Raw genomic sequence first — 16,156 nt, forward strand, 5'->3', positions numbered from 1 at the left:
TTCTGGCACCTTTTATTTCCTGTCTTACCAGTACAGAGAAGGGCAACTTAGTATACATCATGATTAGGTACCACTGTAATTAACCTTTTGTTTAATTGTGCAATTAAAAAAAAAAACAATGCACGTGATGAAAATAGTTAAAATGTTATAGAAAAGTATAAAGTAAAAAGTCCGCTGGATGCGGTGGCTAACACCTGTAGTCCCAGCACTTTGGGAGGCTGAGGCAGGAGAATCACCTGAACCCGGGAGGCAGAGGTTGCAGTGAGCCAAGATCGCACCTCTGCATTCCAGTGTGGGTGACAGAGTGAGATTCTGTCTCAAAAAAAAAGTCAGTTTTTCCCGAGCTGCCCCTAATCCTCTGCAGAGGCAACCGCTGTTACAGTTTGCCTTGAGTTTTTATTGTGGATATTACCATTTTAACCCCTTCCAGTTTAAGCTAAATAACTTAAACGCCTAACCCCCAGTTCTTGGTTTATCAACACAGGCATCCCCAATGTAAAAATGAGGACTTGGACCCTCATAAGCCTTCCTCACGCTCCCTCTCCCTCCACACGTCCCAGTGTATTTCTTTGCAGATCAGCTTTAATGAGCTGTCATTTATCTACTTACAGTGTATAGTTCAGCAGTGTTTAGTGTCGTCACTGCGCTATGCCGCCATTGCCACTCTCAGTTATAGAAAATTCTCACCAGCCCCAAAAGAAACCTTGTACCAGTCAGCTCTAAATCTTCATTTCCTTCCACCCTATGCAACCTCTCAACTACTTTCTGTCTCTCTAGATTTCCCTATTCTAGACTCTCCTATGAATGGAATCTTATATCGTGGTCTTTGTGATGGGCTTCTTCCATTTCACATAATGTTTCAAGGTTCACCCATGTTGTCACATGTAAAGCATTTAATTCCTTTTTATGGATAAGTAATATTTCATTGTATATCTGTACCACATTTTGTCTGTCAGTCAGTAGACATTTAAGTGGTTTCCATTTGTTGGTGGTTATGACTGATGTGACATTTGTGTGTATGTTTTAGTGTATTGGTGTGTTTTTATTTCTTTTGGGTTTATACTTGAGTGGGATTGCTGGGTCACGTGGTAACTGTCTGACAACTTTTAAGGTAACTGTTTAACCTTAAGCATTGCTTTCCAAAGTAGCTTCGCCACTTGGCACTCCTATTTGCAGTGTGACAGGGTTCCCGTTCTGTCATGTCTTTGCTGACATTTGTTATCTGTCTTTTTGATTATAGCCATCGTAGTAGGTGTAAAGTGGTAACTCATTTTGGTTTTGATTGGCAATTCCCTGACAGCCATAGTGTTGAGCATCTTTCATGTACTCATTGGCCATTTGTATATATCTTCTTTGGAAAAATGTTTATTATTAATTATCCCTACTTTAATTGGATTACTTGTCATTTTACTGAGTTGTAAGAGTTCTTTATATATGCATGATACAAGTCCCTTATCAGATGGATTGTTTGTAACTGTTTTCTCTCATTCTGTGGGTTTGCTTTTGCTCTTAATGATATCCTTTGAAGAACAGAAGCTTTTCATTTTGATGAAGTCTATTTTTCTGTTGTTGTTGTTCCCTGTGTTATATCTAAGAAGATTTTGTCCTACCCAAGGTCATGAAAATGCACTTTTTTTTGTTTGTTTGTTTTGAGACAGAGTCTTGCTCTGTTAGCCAGGCTGGAGTACAATGGCACAGTCAGGGCTCACTGCAACCTCTGTCTCCTGAGCTTAAGTGATTCTTCTGCCTCAGCCACCCAAGTAGCTGGGATTACAGGTGTGCACCACCATGCCTGGCCTTAATTTTTGTATTTTTAGTAGAGATGGTATTTTACCATGTTGGCCAGGCTGGTCTTGAACTCCTGACCTTAGGTAATCCACCTGCCTCAGCCTCCCAAAGTGCTGGGATTATAGGCATGAGCCACCGTGCCTGGCCTCCTATATTTTCTTCTAAGAGTTTTATAGTTTTAGCTCTTACATTTGAATCTGTGGTACATTTAAAGCTAATTTTGTGTGTGGTGTAAGGGAGGAGTCCACATTCACTTTTTTTGCCTGTGGACATCCAGTTGTTCCAGCACATTTGTTGAGAAGACTCTTCTTCCATGGGTGGTCTTGGTACCCTATTGAAAATCAGTTGACCACAAAATATGAGGGTTCATTTCTTGATTGTCAACTCTATTCCATTTACCCGTATTTCTATTCTTAGATTGGTACAAACTGTTACGATGACTATAGCTGTGTACTACGCTTTGATGTAGGAAAGTAGGAGTTCTCCAGATTTGTTATTTTCAATATCGTTTTGGCTATTCTGCTTCTGTTGAAATCTCAAAAGAATTTTAGGATCAGCTTGTTAATTTCTGCAAAAAAAATCTAGGAGCTTGATAGGGATTGAATTGAATCTGTAGTTCAATTTGGTCAATATTGGTACCGTAACAATATTGTTTTCCAATCCATGAACATGTGGTGTCTTTAAATTTAATTTCTTCCAGCAATTTTGCAGTTTTCAGGGTTAAGTTTTGCACTTTTGTTAAATTTATCCCTAAGTGTTTTATTCTCTTGATACTATTGTAGATGGAATTGTTTTCTTATTTCATGTTTGGATTGTTCATTGCTAATGTGTAGAAGTGTAGTTGACCCCTGAGCAACATAGGTTTGAACTCTGTGGGTCTACTCATATGTGGGTCTACTTATATCTGGATTTTCTCCTGTTTCTACTGTCTCTATGACATCAAGATCAACCCCTCTTCTTCCTCCTCCTCAGCCCACTCAATGTGAAGATGATGAAGATGAAGACCTTTATGGTGATCTACTTCCACTTAATTAATAGTAAATATATTTTTTATTCCTTATGATTTTCTTAGTATTTTTTCTTTAGTTTACTGTGAGGATACAGCATATAATATATATAATATACAAAATTTGTGTTAACTGCTTACATTATCAGTAAGGCTTCTAGTCAACAGTAGGTTATTAGTTGTTTAAATTTGGGGGGAGCTGCCTGGGTGTGGTGGCTCATGCCTGTAATCCCAGCCCTTTGGGAGGCCCACTGGGGGGCGGATCACTTGAGGTCAGGAGTTTGAGACCAGCCTGGCCAACATGGCAAAACCCCATCCTTACTAAAAATCCAAAATTAGCCAGGTGGTGGCACATATCTGTAATCCCAGCTACTTGGGAGGCTGAGACAGGAGAATTGCATGAACCTGGGATGCAGAGGCTGTAGTGAGCTGAGATGGCGCCACCACACTCCAGTCTGGGTGACAGAGCGAGACTCCATATCAAAAAAAAAAAAAAAAGTTTTAGGGGAATCAAAAGTTATACACAGATTTTTGACTACATGAGGAGTCCGCACCTCTAACCTCCACATTGTTAAAGGAGTTCGCACCTCTAACCTCCACACTGTACAGTTGATTTTGTGTGTTATTCTTGTATGCTGCAACTTTGCTGAATTTGTTTATTAGCTCTAATTGTGTTTTGTTTTTGTTTTTGTTTTTTTGAGGCAGAGTTTCACTCTTGTTGCCCAGACTGGAGTGCAATGGAGTGATCTTGGCTCACTGCAACCTCTGCCTCCCGGGTTCAAGCAATTCTCCTGCATCAGCCTCCCAAGTAGCTGGGATTACAGGCATGTGCCACCATGCCTGGCTAATTTGGTATTTTTAGTACAGGTGAGGTTTCACAGTGTTGGTCAGGGTGGTCTTGAACTCCTGACCCCAGATGACTCCCCCGCCTCGGCCTCCCAAAGTGCTGGGGTTATAGGAATGAGCCACTGTACCCAGCCTAATTATTAGTTTTAATTGTTTTTTTTAATGGATTCCTTAGGATTTTCTATATAGAAGGTCATATCATCTACAAATAGAGATAGTTTTACTTCTTGTTGTCCAACTGTATTCCTTTAATTTTATTTTCTTGTCTAATTGCCTTGGCTAGGACCTCCAGTACAATGTTGAGTAGAAGTGGCCAAAGTGGATATCTTTATCTTGCTGCTGATTTTAAGGGAAGGCATTCATTCTTGCATAATTTCGTATAATGTTAGCTGTGGGTTTTTCATAGATGCCCTTTATCAGGGTGAGGAAGTTCCCTTCTGTGTTTGGTTTGTTGGGTGTTTTTATCATGAAAGCGGTGTTGGATTTTGTTAAACGATTTTTCTGCATTTATTGAGGTGATTGTGTGAGTTTTTATGCTTTATTCTGTTTGTAATGTTGTATTACCTTAACTGATTTTTGGATGTTACACCATTTAATCCTTTTCATGTGTTTTTAGATTTGGTTCACTAATATTTTGCTGAAGACTTTTCTGTCAATATTCATAAGAGGTGTTAGTCTGTAGTTCTCTTGGGATGTCTTTGTCTAGTTTAGTGTCTGGGTAAAATTTGGCTCATATAAATCATGGGAAGTGATCCCTCCTCTTCTGTTTTTTGGAAGGGTTTGTGAAGACTTGGTATTAATTTTTCTTTAAATATCCAATAGAGTTTGCCAGTGGCAACATCTGGGCATGGGCTTCTCTGTGGAGAATTTCTGCGTTCCTGATTCAGTCTCTTTACTTTTTATAGGTCTGTTCAGGCTCTCTGTCTCTTTTGAGTCATTTTTGGTTGTTGGTGTCCTTCTAGGAATTTGTGCATTTCATTAATTATCTAATTTTATTGGCATACCATTGTTTATTGTAGACTCTAGTCATCCTTTTTTATTTCTGTAAGATGTATATATTCCTTTCATTCATGATTTTAGTAATTTTATTCTTTTTTTCCTCTTGGTCAATTTAACTGAAGATTTATCTTTTTTAAAACTCTTTTTAAAGAACTAACTTTTGATTTTTCTGTTATTTTTGTAGTCTATTTTATTAACTTCTACTCTAATCTTTATTAACCCATTTATGCCAGAGGTTAATAGTAGAGGTTATACTTTTGTGTGTGTGAAAAATTTGGCAATAACCTTGAGCAGTAGGATATAAATAATTCCCACAAGCTTAGTGTTCCAATAATGGAACACTAGGCATAAATAGGTTATTCTTTCCTTCTACTTGTTTTAGGTTTGGTTTGTTCCTTTTTTTCCAGTGTCTTAAGGTGAAAGATTAGTTATGGTGTTATGACTTGAAATCTTTTGTTTGTTTTGAGACAGAGTCTTGTCGCCCAGGCTGAAATGCAGTGACACAATCTCAGCTTACTGCAACCTCTGCCTCCCAGGCTTGAGCAATTCTTGTGCCTCAGCCTCCCAAGTAACTGGGATCATGGATGTGCACTTCCATGTCCTGCTAATTTTTGTATTTTTAGTAGAGACAGGGTTTCTCCATGTTGGGCAGGCTGGTCTTGAACTCCTGGCCTCAAGTGATCTGCCCATCTCGGCCTTTCAAAATGCTGGGATTCCAGTCATGAGCCACTGTACCCAGCCACAAATATCATTTTAGTTAGCTTCATGTCTGGTTTTTTTTACTTTTCTTTTTTTTTTTTTTTTGAGACAAGAGTAGTAGTCCAAGCCCTAGTAGCTTGGACTGCAGGCACATTTCAATGTACCTGTTAATTTTTTATTTTTTGTGCAGCCAGGGTGTCCTTATGTTGCCCAGGCTGGTCTTGAACTCCTAGGCTCAAGTGATCCTTCTGCCTTAGCCTTCCAAAATGCTTACAGGCATGAGCCACTGCACTTGGCCACTTTTTTTGTCTTTTAAGGAAGCTAAGGGAAGAAAGAGCAAGCATATATTTATACATTGTGTTCGAGGAGCCTTCTTAGCTGCCTTTTCACATGATCTTCATTTGTTCCATGGATCTGAATTAGCATCTGGTGTCCTTTCCTTAATCCAAGACGGTTCTGCTCCCTCCCACCTCCATTGTGCTATTATCAAATACTGTGTGTTATTGCCCTAACAGCATAATTATATACGTGTTATTTTATACAGTTGCTTTTAAATCAGTTAAGAGAAACAATATACAGTTACACTACTGTTTTTTTCCTTTATGTTTTTTGAGATGGAATCTCTCTCTGTCACCCAGGCTGGAGTACAGTGGCGCAATCTCAGCTCATGCAATCTCTACCTCCCGGGTTCAAGCAATTCTCCTGCCTCAGCCCCCCAAGTAGCTGGGACTACAGGCACCTGCCACCACGCCTCGCTATATACTGCCTTTTATAATTAAATAATTCCCTTTGCTGTCCTCCTTGTTTTTGTTCATATGGATTCACATTCCTGCCTGGCGTTACTTGCTTTTGGCCCGAGGAGCTTCCTTTTGTATTATAAGGCAGGCCGGCTACTAGCAATGTCTTTTCTCCATTTTTGTTTATCTTGGAATCTCTATTTTGCCACCGTTTTTGAAAGATAGTTTTTTTAGATATAAGATTCTTGGTTGACTCTTTTTCTTTCAGCACTTGAATATCAGCATACCAGCCATCTAAACATTGTTTCTGTTGAGAATTCAACTGTTAATCTTGCTGGAGTTCACTTAGATATGACAAGCGATTTTTCTCTTGCTAATTTCAGTATACTTCCTTTGTCTTTCAACATTTTCATTATCATGTGTCTGGGAGTGAATGTCTTTGTGTTTTATCCTACCTGGAATTCATTGAGCCTTTTGGGTATGTAGATTAATGTTTTCCATCGATTTGGGACATTTTCAGCCATTATTCTTCAGAGACGTTTTCTGCCCCTTTCTCTTGCTCCTGCCCTTCTGCTATTCCTGTTTTCCATATTTGGTGCCTTATGGTATCCCACATTTCTCTGAGGCTCTGTTTGTCCTTCTCATGTTTTTCCTCTCTTGTATTTGGATTGCATAATCTCTGTAAATCTACCTTAATGTCGACTGAATGTATTTTCTGTCAGTTCCAATATATTGTTGAGCCCCTCCAGTGAATTCTTCATATCAATTGTACTTTCCAACTCCAGAATTTCCTTTTGGTTCTTTTTCATAATTTCTCTCGTTTATCTTGAGGAGACTCTATTTGATGAGCCATTGTCATCATACTTTTCTTTATCTCTTTAAGCATGGTCGCAGGCAGTTTCTGTCACATGCCTTTTTTCCTGCTTTTTCACACTTTCCAGTTTCTTTGCACATCTTGTTACTTTTTGTTGAAAACTGTACTTGTCATATATTTTTAAAACCCTAGATATGGATTCCCCTCTTCCTCCCTGTCCTAGTGGTTTTTGTTGCTTGCTTGTCTGTCTAGTGGCCTGGCTGAGCTGTTTTAATGAGATCTGTTTCCCCAGCATTGTGAAGCTTCTGACTTCACAAGCCTCAGGGTGCAGCCTTGGCAAGTGCATGCTCACTTGAGGTGACAATGGGCAAGAAGGTCTCTCTTGGTTGTTCCTGTCCCTGGTTTCTCTGTTCAGCTGTCTGCCTGGCTGTTAGGCTCCTGTAATTGTGAACTGATTGCTCTGTTATTTTTGACAATGCTCTGGGGCATAAATTCCTCCAGAGTCTAATCTGGTTACATGTGGGGCCCTTTGCAGTATCATCTTTGTGAAGTCTTGGGAGTTTGTTGTCCTGCAGTTTAGCTTTTTGCTGCCATGGAACTACCAGCTTCTCAGTTGCCGTCTGGGTCTCCACCCTTGGGCTTGAACTTCCCCACACTCTGTTCTGAATAAAGTCACTTCTTTTGCAGAGAGCTTTAGAACTCCTTGTTCTATCTCACCCTTGGCAAAATCTCTCAGTCACTTCCCTGGAGAGTGGGTGGGGCAGTGACTGTGGCCCGCTTGTCTCTGAGTGTCCCTGCTCCACACACACACTTTACAGGCAGAGCTCTGTGTAAAGGCGATAGCTGTGGGCTTCTCAGCTTATCTCTTCTGGAGTGAGGGCAGTCAGGGCACCAGCCCTGGCCACGTGGGCTGCGACCCCTGTGCCTCTTCCCTGTGGTGGGTGCTGGAGGAAGGGAGAGAGCCCCACCTCCTGGCCTCACCCTCCTGGGGCTTAGACCCTGCAACTTGGACCTGGGAGGTGGGGTGAGAGGTGCTGGCAGCTGCCCCTCTGTGCCGTAGCCCTTGACCGATGCCCGGGTAGAGAGAATCCCTTGGCAGGCAGTGCCCAGCTGAGTGGAGCTTGCATCACACTGAGCTGGATGGGCTCAGGTGCCATAGACTCACTGTTCTCATCTAGATTTCCTTGATTTTCTTGAATAGCTACTACTTCACTTGCTGTGTGCCCTGAGGCTGTAATTTCCAGAGACTGTAAGCGGTTGATTGTTTCACCAGTTACGGCTGCCGTGCTGGAGAGGGAGGAGGTGGAGTACCTTGACCATTCTGGAAACCATCCCTCCCCTGTTACTTTTTAAATACTGTATTTTAACCTGGATTTCCTAAATTATCAACTTGAGAGATATGAGTCACTAACAGAGGAGGAAATGAGTGCACCCGTCCGTTATCCCCTCGCCTCCTCCTTTCAGTCTGTTTTGGCCAAATATGTTTTTGTGGTTAAGCTTTATGATGGTTAAATTTAAAAATAATTACATTTTATTTTGTAACTATATTTTAATGATCTTTTTTTATAGTTGAATAAATGAAAGGCTGATAATGGACATTTATTTCATGAACGTAATTATTTCTCTGCAGAACCTAAGTCATCTTGAACATCTTGAATATCTGTGAAGATAATCAGCTGGAATTTTTTTTTAGTTTTCCTGTCCCTGGGATTGCTCCTGTGTGATCTACAATCAGTCATTTACCTGTTCATCCTGGTTCTTCTTCGGGCTTGGGGATCCTGGATTGTCCCTGTGGATGGATGAAGCATTTCATTGTTTGATGTAGGGGCTAAGGAGGGTTCATCTCCAATTCTCAATGCATTTCCCGAGGAGGTGTCTCGCAGGAAGTGAGGGCCCACGATGGGCTCTGCATAAGGTGGTGGCAGCAGAGCCTGGAAAGCCTGGAGGACCCCGCCCACTTTTCTCTGTGACTTCCCTGGTTGGAGCTGCCTTTGCTTTGCTCCTCTAAGTCCCCCAGCAGATACCTCAATCTCCTTCCCCCTTTCAAGCCCGTTCCCCCATCCTGGGAGCCCGTCTTGTGCTTGCCGTTCCTCTCTGGGCATGCCGTGCTGTCTCAGTCTGAGGCTTGCACGTTGGGTCCTCCGCTGGCCTTGGTAGCTGGCCCCTGCCGTGCACTTCCCACTGTCCACCCTGAACTTGGGTGGCCACTGGATCCTTTCAGATTTGCCTTTAAGTGTTTTAGGTGATTTTTCCCTGTTAATCTAATGCCATCATCTTTCTGCATTTTAGGGACTCCTCCAAATTGCTAGTCTATATACCACCACCCCCCCTTTTTTTTAGACGGTGTGTTACTCTGTCACCCAGGCTGGAGTGCAGTGGCATAATCTCAGTGGTCTCTCTATGTTGCCTAGGCTGGTCTTGAACCCCTGGGCTCAAGCAGTCTGCCCAACTCGGCCTCCCAAAGTACTCCCAAAGTGAGCCACTGTGCCTGGCCAAATGCCCTTTGTCGATGTTGTTTTGATTTGATTCTTCCTCCGAGAAGTAGTTGTTTACTCTTTCGTTTCAGTAGGACCCTGAGCAGGCAGTGGATACATTTGTTTTTCACCGTTTTAAACTGAAAGCACTAGAGCTAAACAATGTAGTCACCTCTGCCCATTTTCCATCTGCAGTAGGAGATGGAACATCTGGTGCATAGGAGCGGCTTCATCAGCACTGGCTCGGTGCCGAGCGCTTGGCAGGGAGGTGCAGTGCGCTAGGACTCTCCCCTAAAGCAAGAGCCTGTGTCCCTGTTGCCAGTTCCCCTTTGGTCCCCATAGAAGCAGAAAGACATGTAGGTTCCACCACACAGATTGACTGCAGCCACGTTAGACGCGTTCACACTGAAACACCCGACAGCGATGACAGGCGACTTATATTCTTCTTTATCGTCTTCTGAACGTGGACAGGAAATGGCTTTGATAGTTGTGGAAAACAGTTTTGTTAAGCTCTGTTGGAATGAAGTTTCAAGAGGAATCCATTTGTGCAGCTCACTTCGGCACTTGTGTTTGTTCCCAGAGGTCACCTTTGTCCCGGTGTCCAAGGCGAGCGGGCGGGCAGAGGTGGACGACATCCTTGCAGCCGTCCGCCCAACCACACGCCTCGTGAGCATCATGCTGGCCAACAATGAGACTGGTGTCATCATGGTGAGTCGGCCTCTGTTTCCCTGTAAGGAGAGCTCATGGGGAAGAACAGGGGCTTCGAATCTCGTGGTGTTTCAGGTTTCCCAGCTCTGGCCTCTGCCATTTCTCTGTTCAGTTTGATAACATTTGGCCTGTGCTCCCTACTCCTGATTTCTGTCATTCAGTTTTCATCAGATTGGAGCAACATACTCAACTGTTTCCTTTCCCCGTCAGCCTGTCCCTGAAATCAGCCAGCGCATTAAAGCCCTGAACCAGGAACGGGCAGCAGCCGGGCTGCCTCCCATCCTTGTGCACACGGATGCTGCACAGGCCTTGGGGAAGCGGCGCGTGGATGTGGAGGACCTGGGTGTGGACTTCCTTACAATCGTGGGGCACAAGGTACATCTGCAGAGGCTTCTTCCCTCTGGGCAGAGCCTGCTGCGCATGTGGCTGTTCAGTCCTCGGTCCCGTAAGCCTCACTGCCCACTGTCAGCCAGGCACTGGGGGCACTATGAGGAGCAACACGGGATCCCTGTCCTCAGGAGCTTTAAGAGGGGAGCCCCACATGGCCAGCATGCCAGGGCGAATGCCGTGACAGGGATGATAGGGTAGGGTTGGGGCGGTAGGCGACGCTAAGGGAGGAGACATTGAGGCAGGGAGAGTAAGGCAGAGGGTCTGACCAGGCAGCAGGTGTCTCTGCAGGGGGCATGGGGCGGAAGGTATGGGTTCAGGAAATGGTTGTTTTCTCCACCTCAATTCAGATGCGGCTCCTCAGCAACCATCTTTAAGGTGGGGTGTGGGGAAAACAGTTAACAGTAAAAACCCTTGGGAGAAGTTTGCACATCTTCTGGCTGCTGACCAGGGCCTGAAATATTTTTAGTACTCAATTTTGAAGCACAGTCTTAAGCTGGTTTCCAAAGGCATGTCTATGCTGGCCTGACAGTGTGGCACTTGAGTTTTGCATCGTGTCAATTGGAAGCATGGAATCATTTGCAGGAAAAGCCCTGGGCAGGCACTGGCTCCAGCCCCCTGTATGTATGCATTCTCTTTTTCTTTTTACCTGTGATTCTTATGATTTGAGATCCGTTTACAAGTCCTGTCACGTGATGTGCGGGGGAGATCTGCCTGCCGCAGAGCTGGGAACGAGTCCGCACCTGTGCTGCCTCCTAGGCTGGGGTTCCACCCTGCCCCTTAAGGCTTTTCTGACTCTCTGTCAAAAGGGGTGGCACGTAGAGGCGCCACAAGGAAGCAGCAGGACTGTGCATTGCAGAGTATATATATCTCCTGTGTGCCCTAAGCACTTAGCACGTATACAGACTCGGTCGTTGGAAAGTTCTGGTTGAATAAATGGCCAACTCTTCCTCCCAGTTTTATGGTCCCAGGATTGGCGCACTGTATGTACGAGGACTTGGTGGCTGTACCCTTCTCTACCCCATGCTGTTTGGAGGTGGACAAGAACAGAATTTCAGACCAGGGTAAGGAAGAAAGTTAAAGTCTCTGACCTACTGGCCGTGTCATCTGTCTGTAGAGCAGTGACATTGTAAAGAACCGTGGCACCGTTTTTTTGTCTCGTGGGGGCTCTGTAGCAGAGTCCATGCTGCTGCTTTGCCACAACTGGCTCCACTGACTGATTTTATGCTGAGGACTCACGGGACCTGCAGTCTCTCTGGGAATGATTGAAAGCAATGAAGGAAATCTCCGTTTCTTTTAACTGCTTCAAAGCATCCAATTCCCTTTGTGATTTTGGCCCAGCCCACTGGAGAGAGAACTGTTGGACCCTTCGTAGCTGAGGCCTGCTGCTGTTTTAACTTTGGAGATCAGCAGGGCCACACGGAAGCACCCTGGTCTTCTTTCTGATAGCTCCTGTGTCCCCTCTACATACAGTGACATGTTAACTGGGAAATTACTTGTTGCCCCCACTACACTTTTTGTTAGAAACTTCTTACCAAGAGAGAAAAACAGGAGCAGCATGGGATGAGTTCCCTGGGTTTTCTTTTTGCTTTGTGTATCCCACACAGTGCTGAGGAAGCTGGCAAACCTGAAATGCCAGGAAGGGCAGACACAAAAATGCCCAAGCAAAGCCTGTCCTTTCCAGCCAGCGGACCAGGAAAGGAGTGGCCTAGCAAGACAGAAGACCTTCAGTCAACAGCAGCTTTACTCCAGCCAGGCACTACAGAGTAGTTGTGCTGCCGCGCCTATCGACGCTGGCAAAGATTCAGCGGGAAACCCAGACTTCCACCAATACAGGCTGTCACGAGGCACTCCACACCCTCGCCGGGTGTGTCAAGTAGGCCAGGTAGAGAATCAGGACTTCCACCCCAACCAGCCGGTAATGAGACACCCCCCCATGGTGTCAGCAGAGACCATATATAGGGATCTTGGACCCACACATGCCGGTCACAAGGAGCATCCTCCCGTTGGGTGTCAGCACCAGCCAAGTAAGAAATCTAGACGTTGGCCGGGCGCAGTGGCTCATGCCTGTAATCCCAGCACTTTGGGAGGCCTAGACGGGTGGATTACTTGAGGTCAGGAGTTTGAGACCATCCTGGCCAACATGGTGAAACCTTATCTCTACTAAAAATATAAAAATTAGCCAGGTGTGGCGGCGCATACCTGTCATCCCAGCTACCCGGGAGGCTGATGCAGGAAAATTGCTTGAACCCAGGAGGTAGAGGCTGCAGTGAGCCAAGATGGCACCACTTCACTCCAGCCTGGTGACAGAATAAGACTCTGTCTCAAAAAATAAAAAGAAACCTAGGCTTCTGCTTCACTTGGCAGGAATGAGTGGCATACTCCTCCTGCCAGTGCAGTGTCAGAAAAAGCCAGCAAAACCAGAAAGCTTGAATAAGATCTAGACTTTCATAATGTAAGGAAAAAATGTCCAGGTTTCAAGTGAAAATCATTCATCCTACCAAGAGCTAGAAAGATCTCAAACTGAATGAAAAGTAATAACCAATATATGCCTGCACTGAGATGATGATATTAAAATGATTAACAAATATTTCACAGCAGACACAGTAGAAATGCTTCAGTGAGAAATTGTGAACATACTGGAAACAAGTGAAACAAAGTATCAGCAAAGAGAGAGACAATGTGAAAGAAGAACCAAATGGCGATTGGAAATTGTAGCACTAACAACTGCAGTAGCCAAAATATAAAGCCCAGTGGATGGGCTTAGTAGAAGAGGAGGGAGGACGGGGAAAGAAATCTATGCGCCGAAAGACAGAATAGAAATCCAGACCACAGAGAACTAGAATGGGGTTTAAAGTAGAGCTTCAGGGACCAATGAGATGATAACACATGATATAACATTCGTTTCACTGAAATCCCTGGAAGAGAGAAGATAACAGGCTGCAAAAGTCCTTGAAGAAATAATGACTAAAAATTTTCCTGAATTTGGCCAGATGTGGTGGCTCACACCTGTAATCCCAGCACTTTGGGAAGCTGAGGTGAGCGGATCACGAGGTCAGGAGTTCAAGACCAGCCTGACCAACATGGTGAAACCCTTTCTCTACTAAAAATACAAAAATTAGCTGGGCATAATGGCACTTGCCAGTAATCCCAGCTACTTGGGTGGCTGAGACAGGAAAATCGCTTGAACCCGGGAGTCAGAAGTGGCAGTGAGCCAAGATCGTACCACTGCACTCCAGCCTGGGCCACAGAGCAAGACTCTCTCAAAAAAAAAAAAAAAAAAAAAAAATTACTGAATTTGGCAAGACACATAAACATACAGAATCAAGAAACTGAGCAAACCCCAAATAGGATAAACCCAAAGAAATCCCTGCCAAAGACACATCATTAGACTTCTAAAAATGAGATAAAATTATTGAAAGCAGTCAGAGAGAGATGACACTTGACCAGTAAGGGAAAAAGAATTTGAATGACAGTGAATTTCTCAGCAGACACCAGAAAGACCGGAATAAAGGGACATAATATTTTTCAAGTACTCAAAGAAAAGTGGCAAGCCAGAATCCTATACCCAGTGAATATATCTTTCAGGAATGAAGAAGTAATCAAATCATTCTCAGATGAAGGAAAACTTAAGGATTTGTCACCAAATACAATAGGCTTTCCTCCTCCTCTAGAGTTTTCTGAATTATGTTTGATAGCATAATCAAAAATCATAGCAATACCTGATGTGGCTCAAAATGTACATAAAGGAAGTATTTAAGATAGTTGGGCGAGTCATGGTGGCACGCGCCTGTAATCCCAGCTACTTAGGAGGCTGAGGCAGGAGAAGCACTTGAACCCGGGAGGTGGACGTTGTAGTGAGCCGAGATGGCACCACTGCACTCCAGCCTGGGTGACAGAGCAAGACTCCATCTCAAAACAAAAAGATAATTATAGAAAGGCAAAGGTAAAGGAACATAAAAGGAGGTGAGGCCTGTGCTTCACTGGAACTGGCAAAATTACAACACAGGCTGGCACAGTGGCTCACACCTATAATCCCAGTGCTTTGGGAGACCAAGGCAGGAGGATTTCTGGAGGTCAGGAGTTCAGGACCAGCCTAGGCAACATAGCAAGATCTCATCTCTAAAATAATTTTTTTAATTAGCTGGGCATGGCGTGCATGCCTGTAGTCCCAGCTACTCAGGAGGCTGAGGGGGAAGGATCACTTGAGCCCAGAAGTTCGAGGCTGAAGTGAGCTGTGAGCACGTCACTGCACTCCAGGCTGGACAACAGAGCAAGACCTTGTCTCTTTTTTAAAAAGACAACATTAACTGGGTGTGGTGGCTCACATTTCTAATCCCAGCACTTTGGGAGGCCAAGGCAAGTGGATTGCTTGAGGCCAGGAGTTCAAGACCAGTCTGAGCAACATGGTGAAATCCTGTCTCTACAAACAATAAAAAAAAAATTAGCTGGGTGTGGTGGTCTCGGCTACGTGGGAAGCTGAGATACATAGTAGGATTGCTTGAGCCCAGGACAGACCTCTAGCAAGATTGACCAAAAAAACAGAGAAGCTATAACATCAGGAATGAAACAAGGAGTATCACTCCAGGCCCTGCAGCCATCAAAAGGATAATAAGGCAATGCTACAAATAGCTCTACACATATGAAGTTGACAGACTTAGATGAAACTGACCACTTCCTCGAAAAACACAAACTACCACAACTCACTTGAAATAAAAGAGATCATTTGAATAACTAACCAATAGGAAATAGGTTTAAAACTCCCGAAAGAGAAGTCTTCAGGCCCAATGGCTTCACTAGAGAATTCTACCAAATAATTCTTTGTTTAAAGAAGAGTTGCCGGGCGCAGTGGCTCAAGCCTGTAATCCCAGCACTTTGGGAGGCCGAGGCAGGTGGATCACAAGGTCAAGAGATCGAGACCATCCTGGTCAACATGGTGAAACCCCGTCTCTACTAAAAATACAAAAAATTAGCTGGGCATGGTGGCGCGTGCCTGTAATCCCAGCTACTCAGGAGGCTGAGGCAGGAGAATTGCCCGAACCCAGGAGGCGGAGGTTGCGGTGAGCCGAGATCGCTCCATTGCACTCCAGCCTAGGTAACAAGAGTGAAACTCCATCTCAAAAAAAAAGAAAAAAAAGAAAAGAAGAGTTAACATTTCTACACAGTTTCTTACAGAAAATAAAGAGGAAGGACAATTTCTCAGTTCATTTTAAGAAACTAGTATTATCCTGATACTAAAACCAGATAAAGACAGTACAAAAAAAAAAACTGCAGACCAACATCCTCATGAATTTCCTGTTTTTTTTTTTCTTTATTTTTGTCCCCACTCACCCCCCATCCTCATGAATTTCGTTGCAAAAAATGTTTAACAAAATGTTTACAAATAGAATTCAGCAATACATAAGAAGTATACATAGCTGGGTGTGGTGGCTCATGCCTGTATTTGGGAGGCTGAGCCAGGGGAATGGGGATTACTTGAGCCCAGGAGTTCAAGACCAGGCTGAGTAACATAGCGAGACCCCTCTACAAAAAATTTAAAAATTGGTCAAGCATGGTGGCACAGGCCTATAGTCCCAGCTATTTGAGAGGCTGAAATAGGAGGATTGCTTGATCCTGGAAGGTCGAGGCTGTGATAAGCTATGATCATACCACTGCACTCCAGTCTGGGTGACAAAGTGAGACTCTGTCTCAAAAAAAA

The 16,156-nt window shown here is 44.0% G+C and overlaps 1 protein-coding gene across 3 annotated transcripts in view; it reads left to right on the forward strand.

The window, feature by feature from the left end:
• The window catches only part of SCLY (selenocysteine lyase), a 40,515-nt gene that overhangs the window by 13,255 nt on the left and 11,104 nt on the right, over positions 1–16,156 (forward strand). For all 3 annotated transcript variants that reach the window (XM_017537805.2, XM_037741770.1, XM_017537806.2), the window contains exons 5-7: positions 9,944–10,071; positions 10,282–10,446; positions 11,416–11,522. In XM_017537805.2, the coding sequence (XP_017393294.1) occupies positions 9,944–10,071; positions 10,282–10,446; positions 11,416–11,522 (400 nt within the window). The remainder of the gene's footprint in view (positions 1–9,943; positions 10,072–10,281; positions 10,447–11,415; positions 11,523–16,156) is intronic.

The sequence above is a fragment of the Cebus imitator genome, unplaced genomic scaffold (genome assembly GCF_001604975.1).
Source record: "Cebus imitator isolate Cc_AM_T3 unplaced genomic scaffold, Cebus_imitator-1.0 Scaffold106, whole genome shotgun sequence".
In the NCBI taxonomy this organism is placed as follows: Eukaryota; Metazoa; Chordata; class Mammalia; order Primates; family Cebidae; genus Cebus; species Cebus imitator.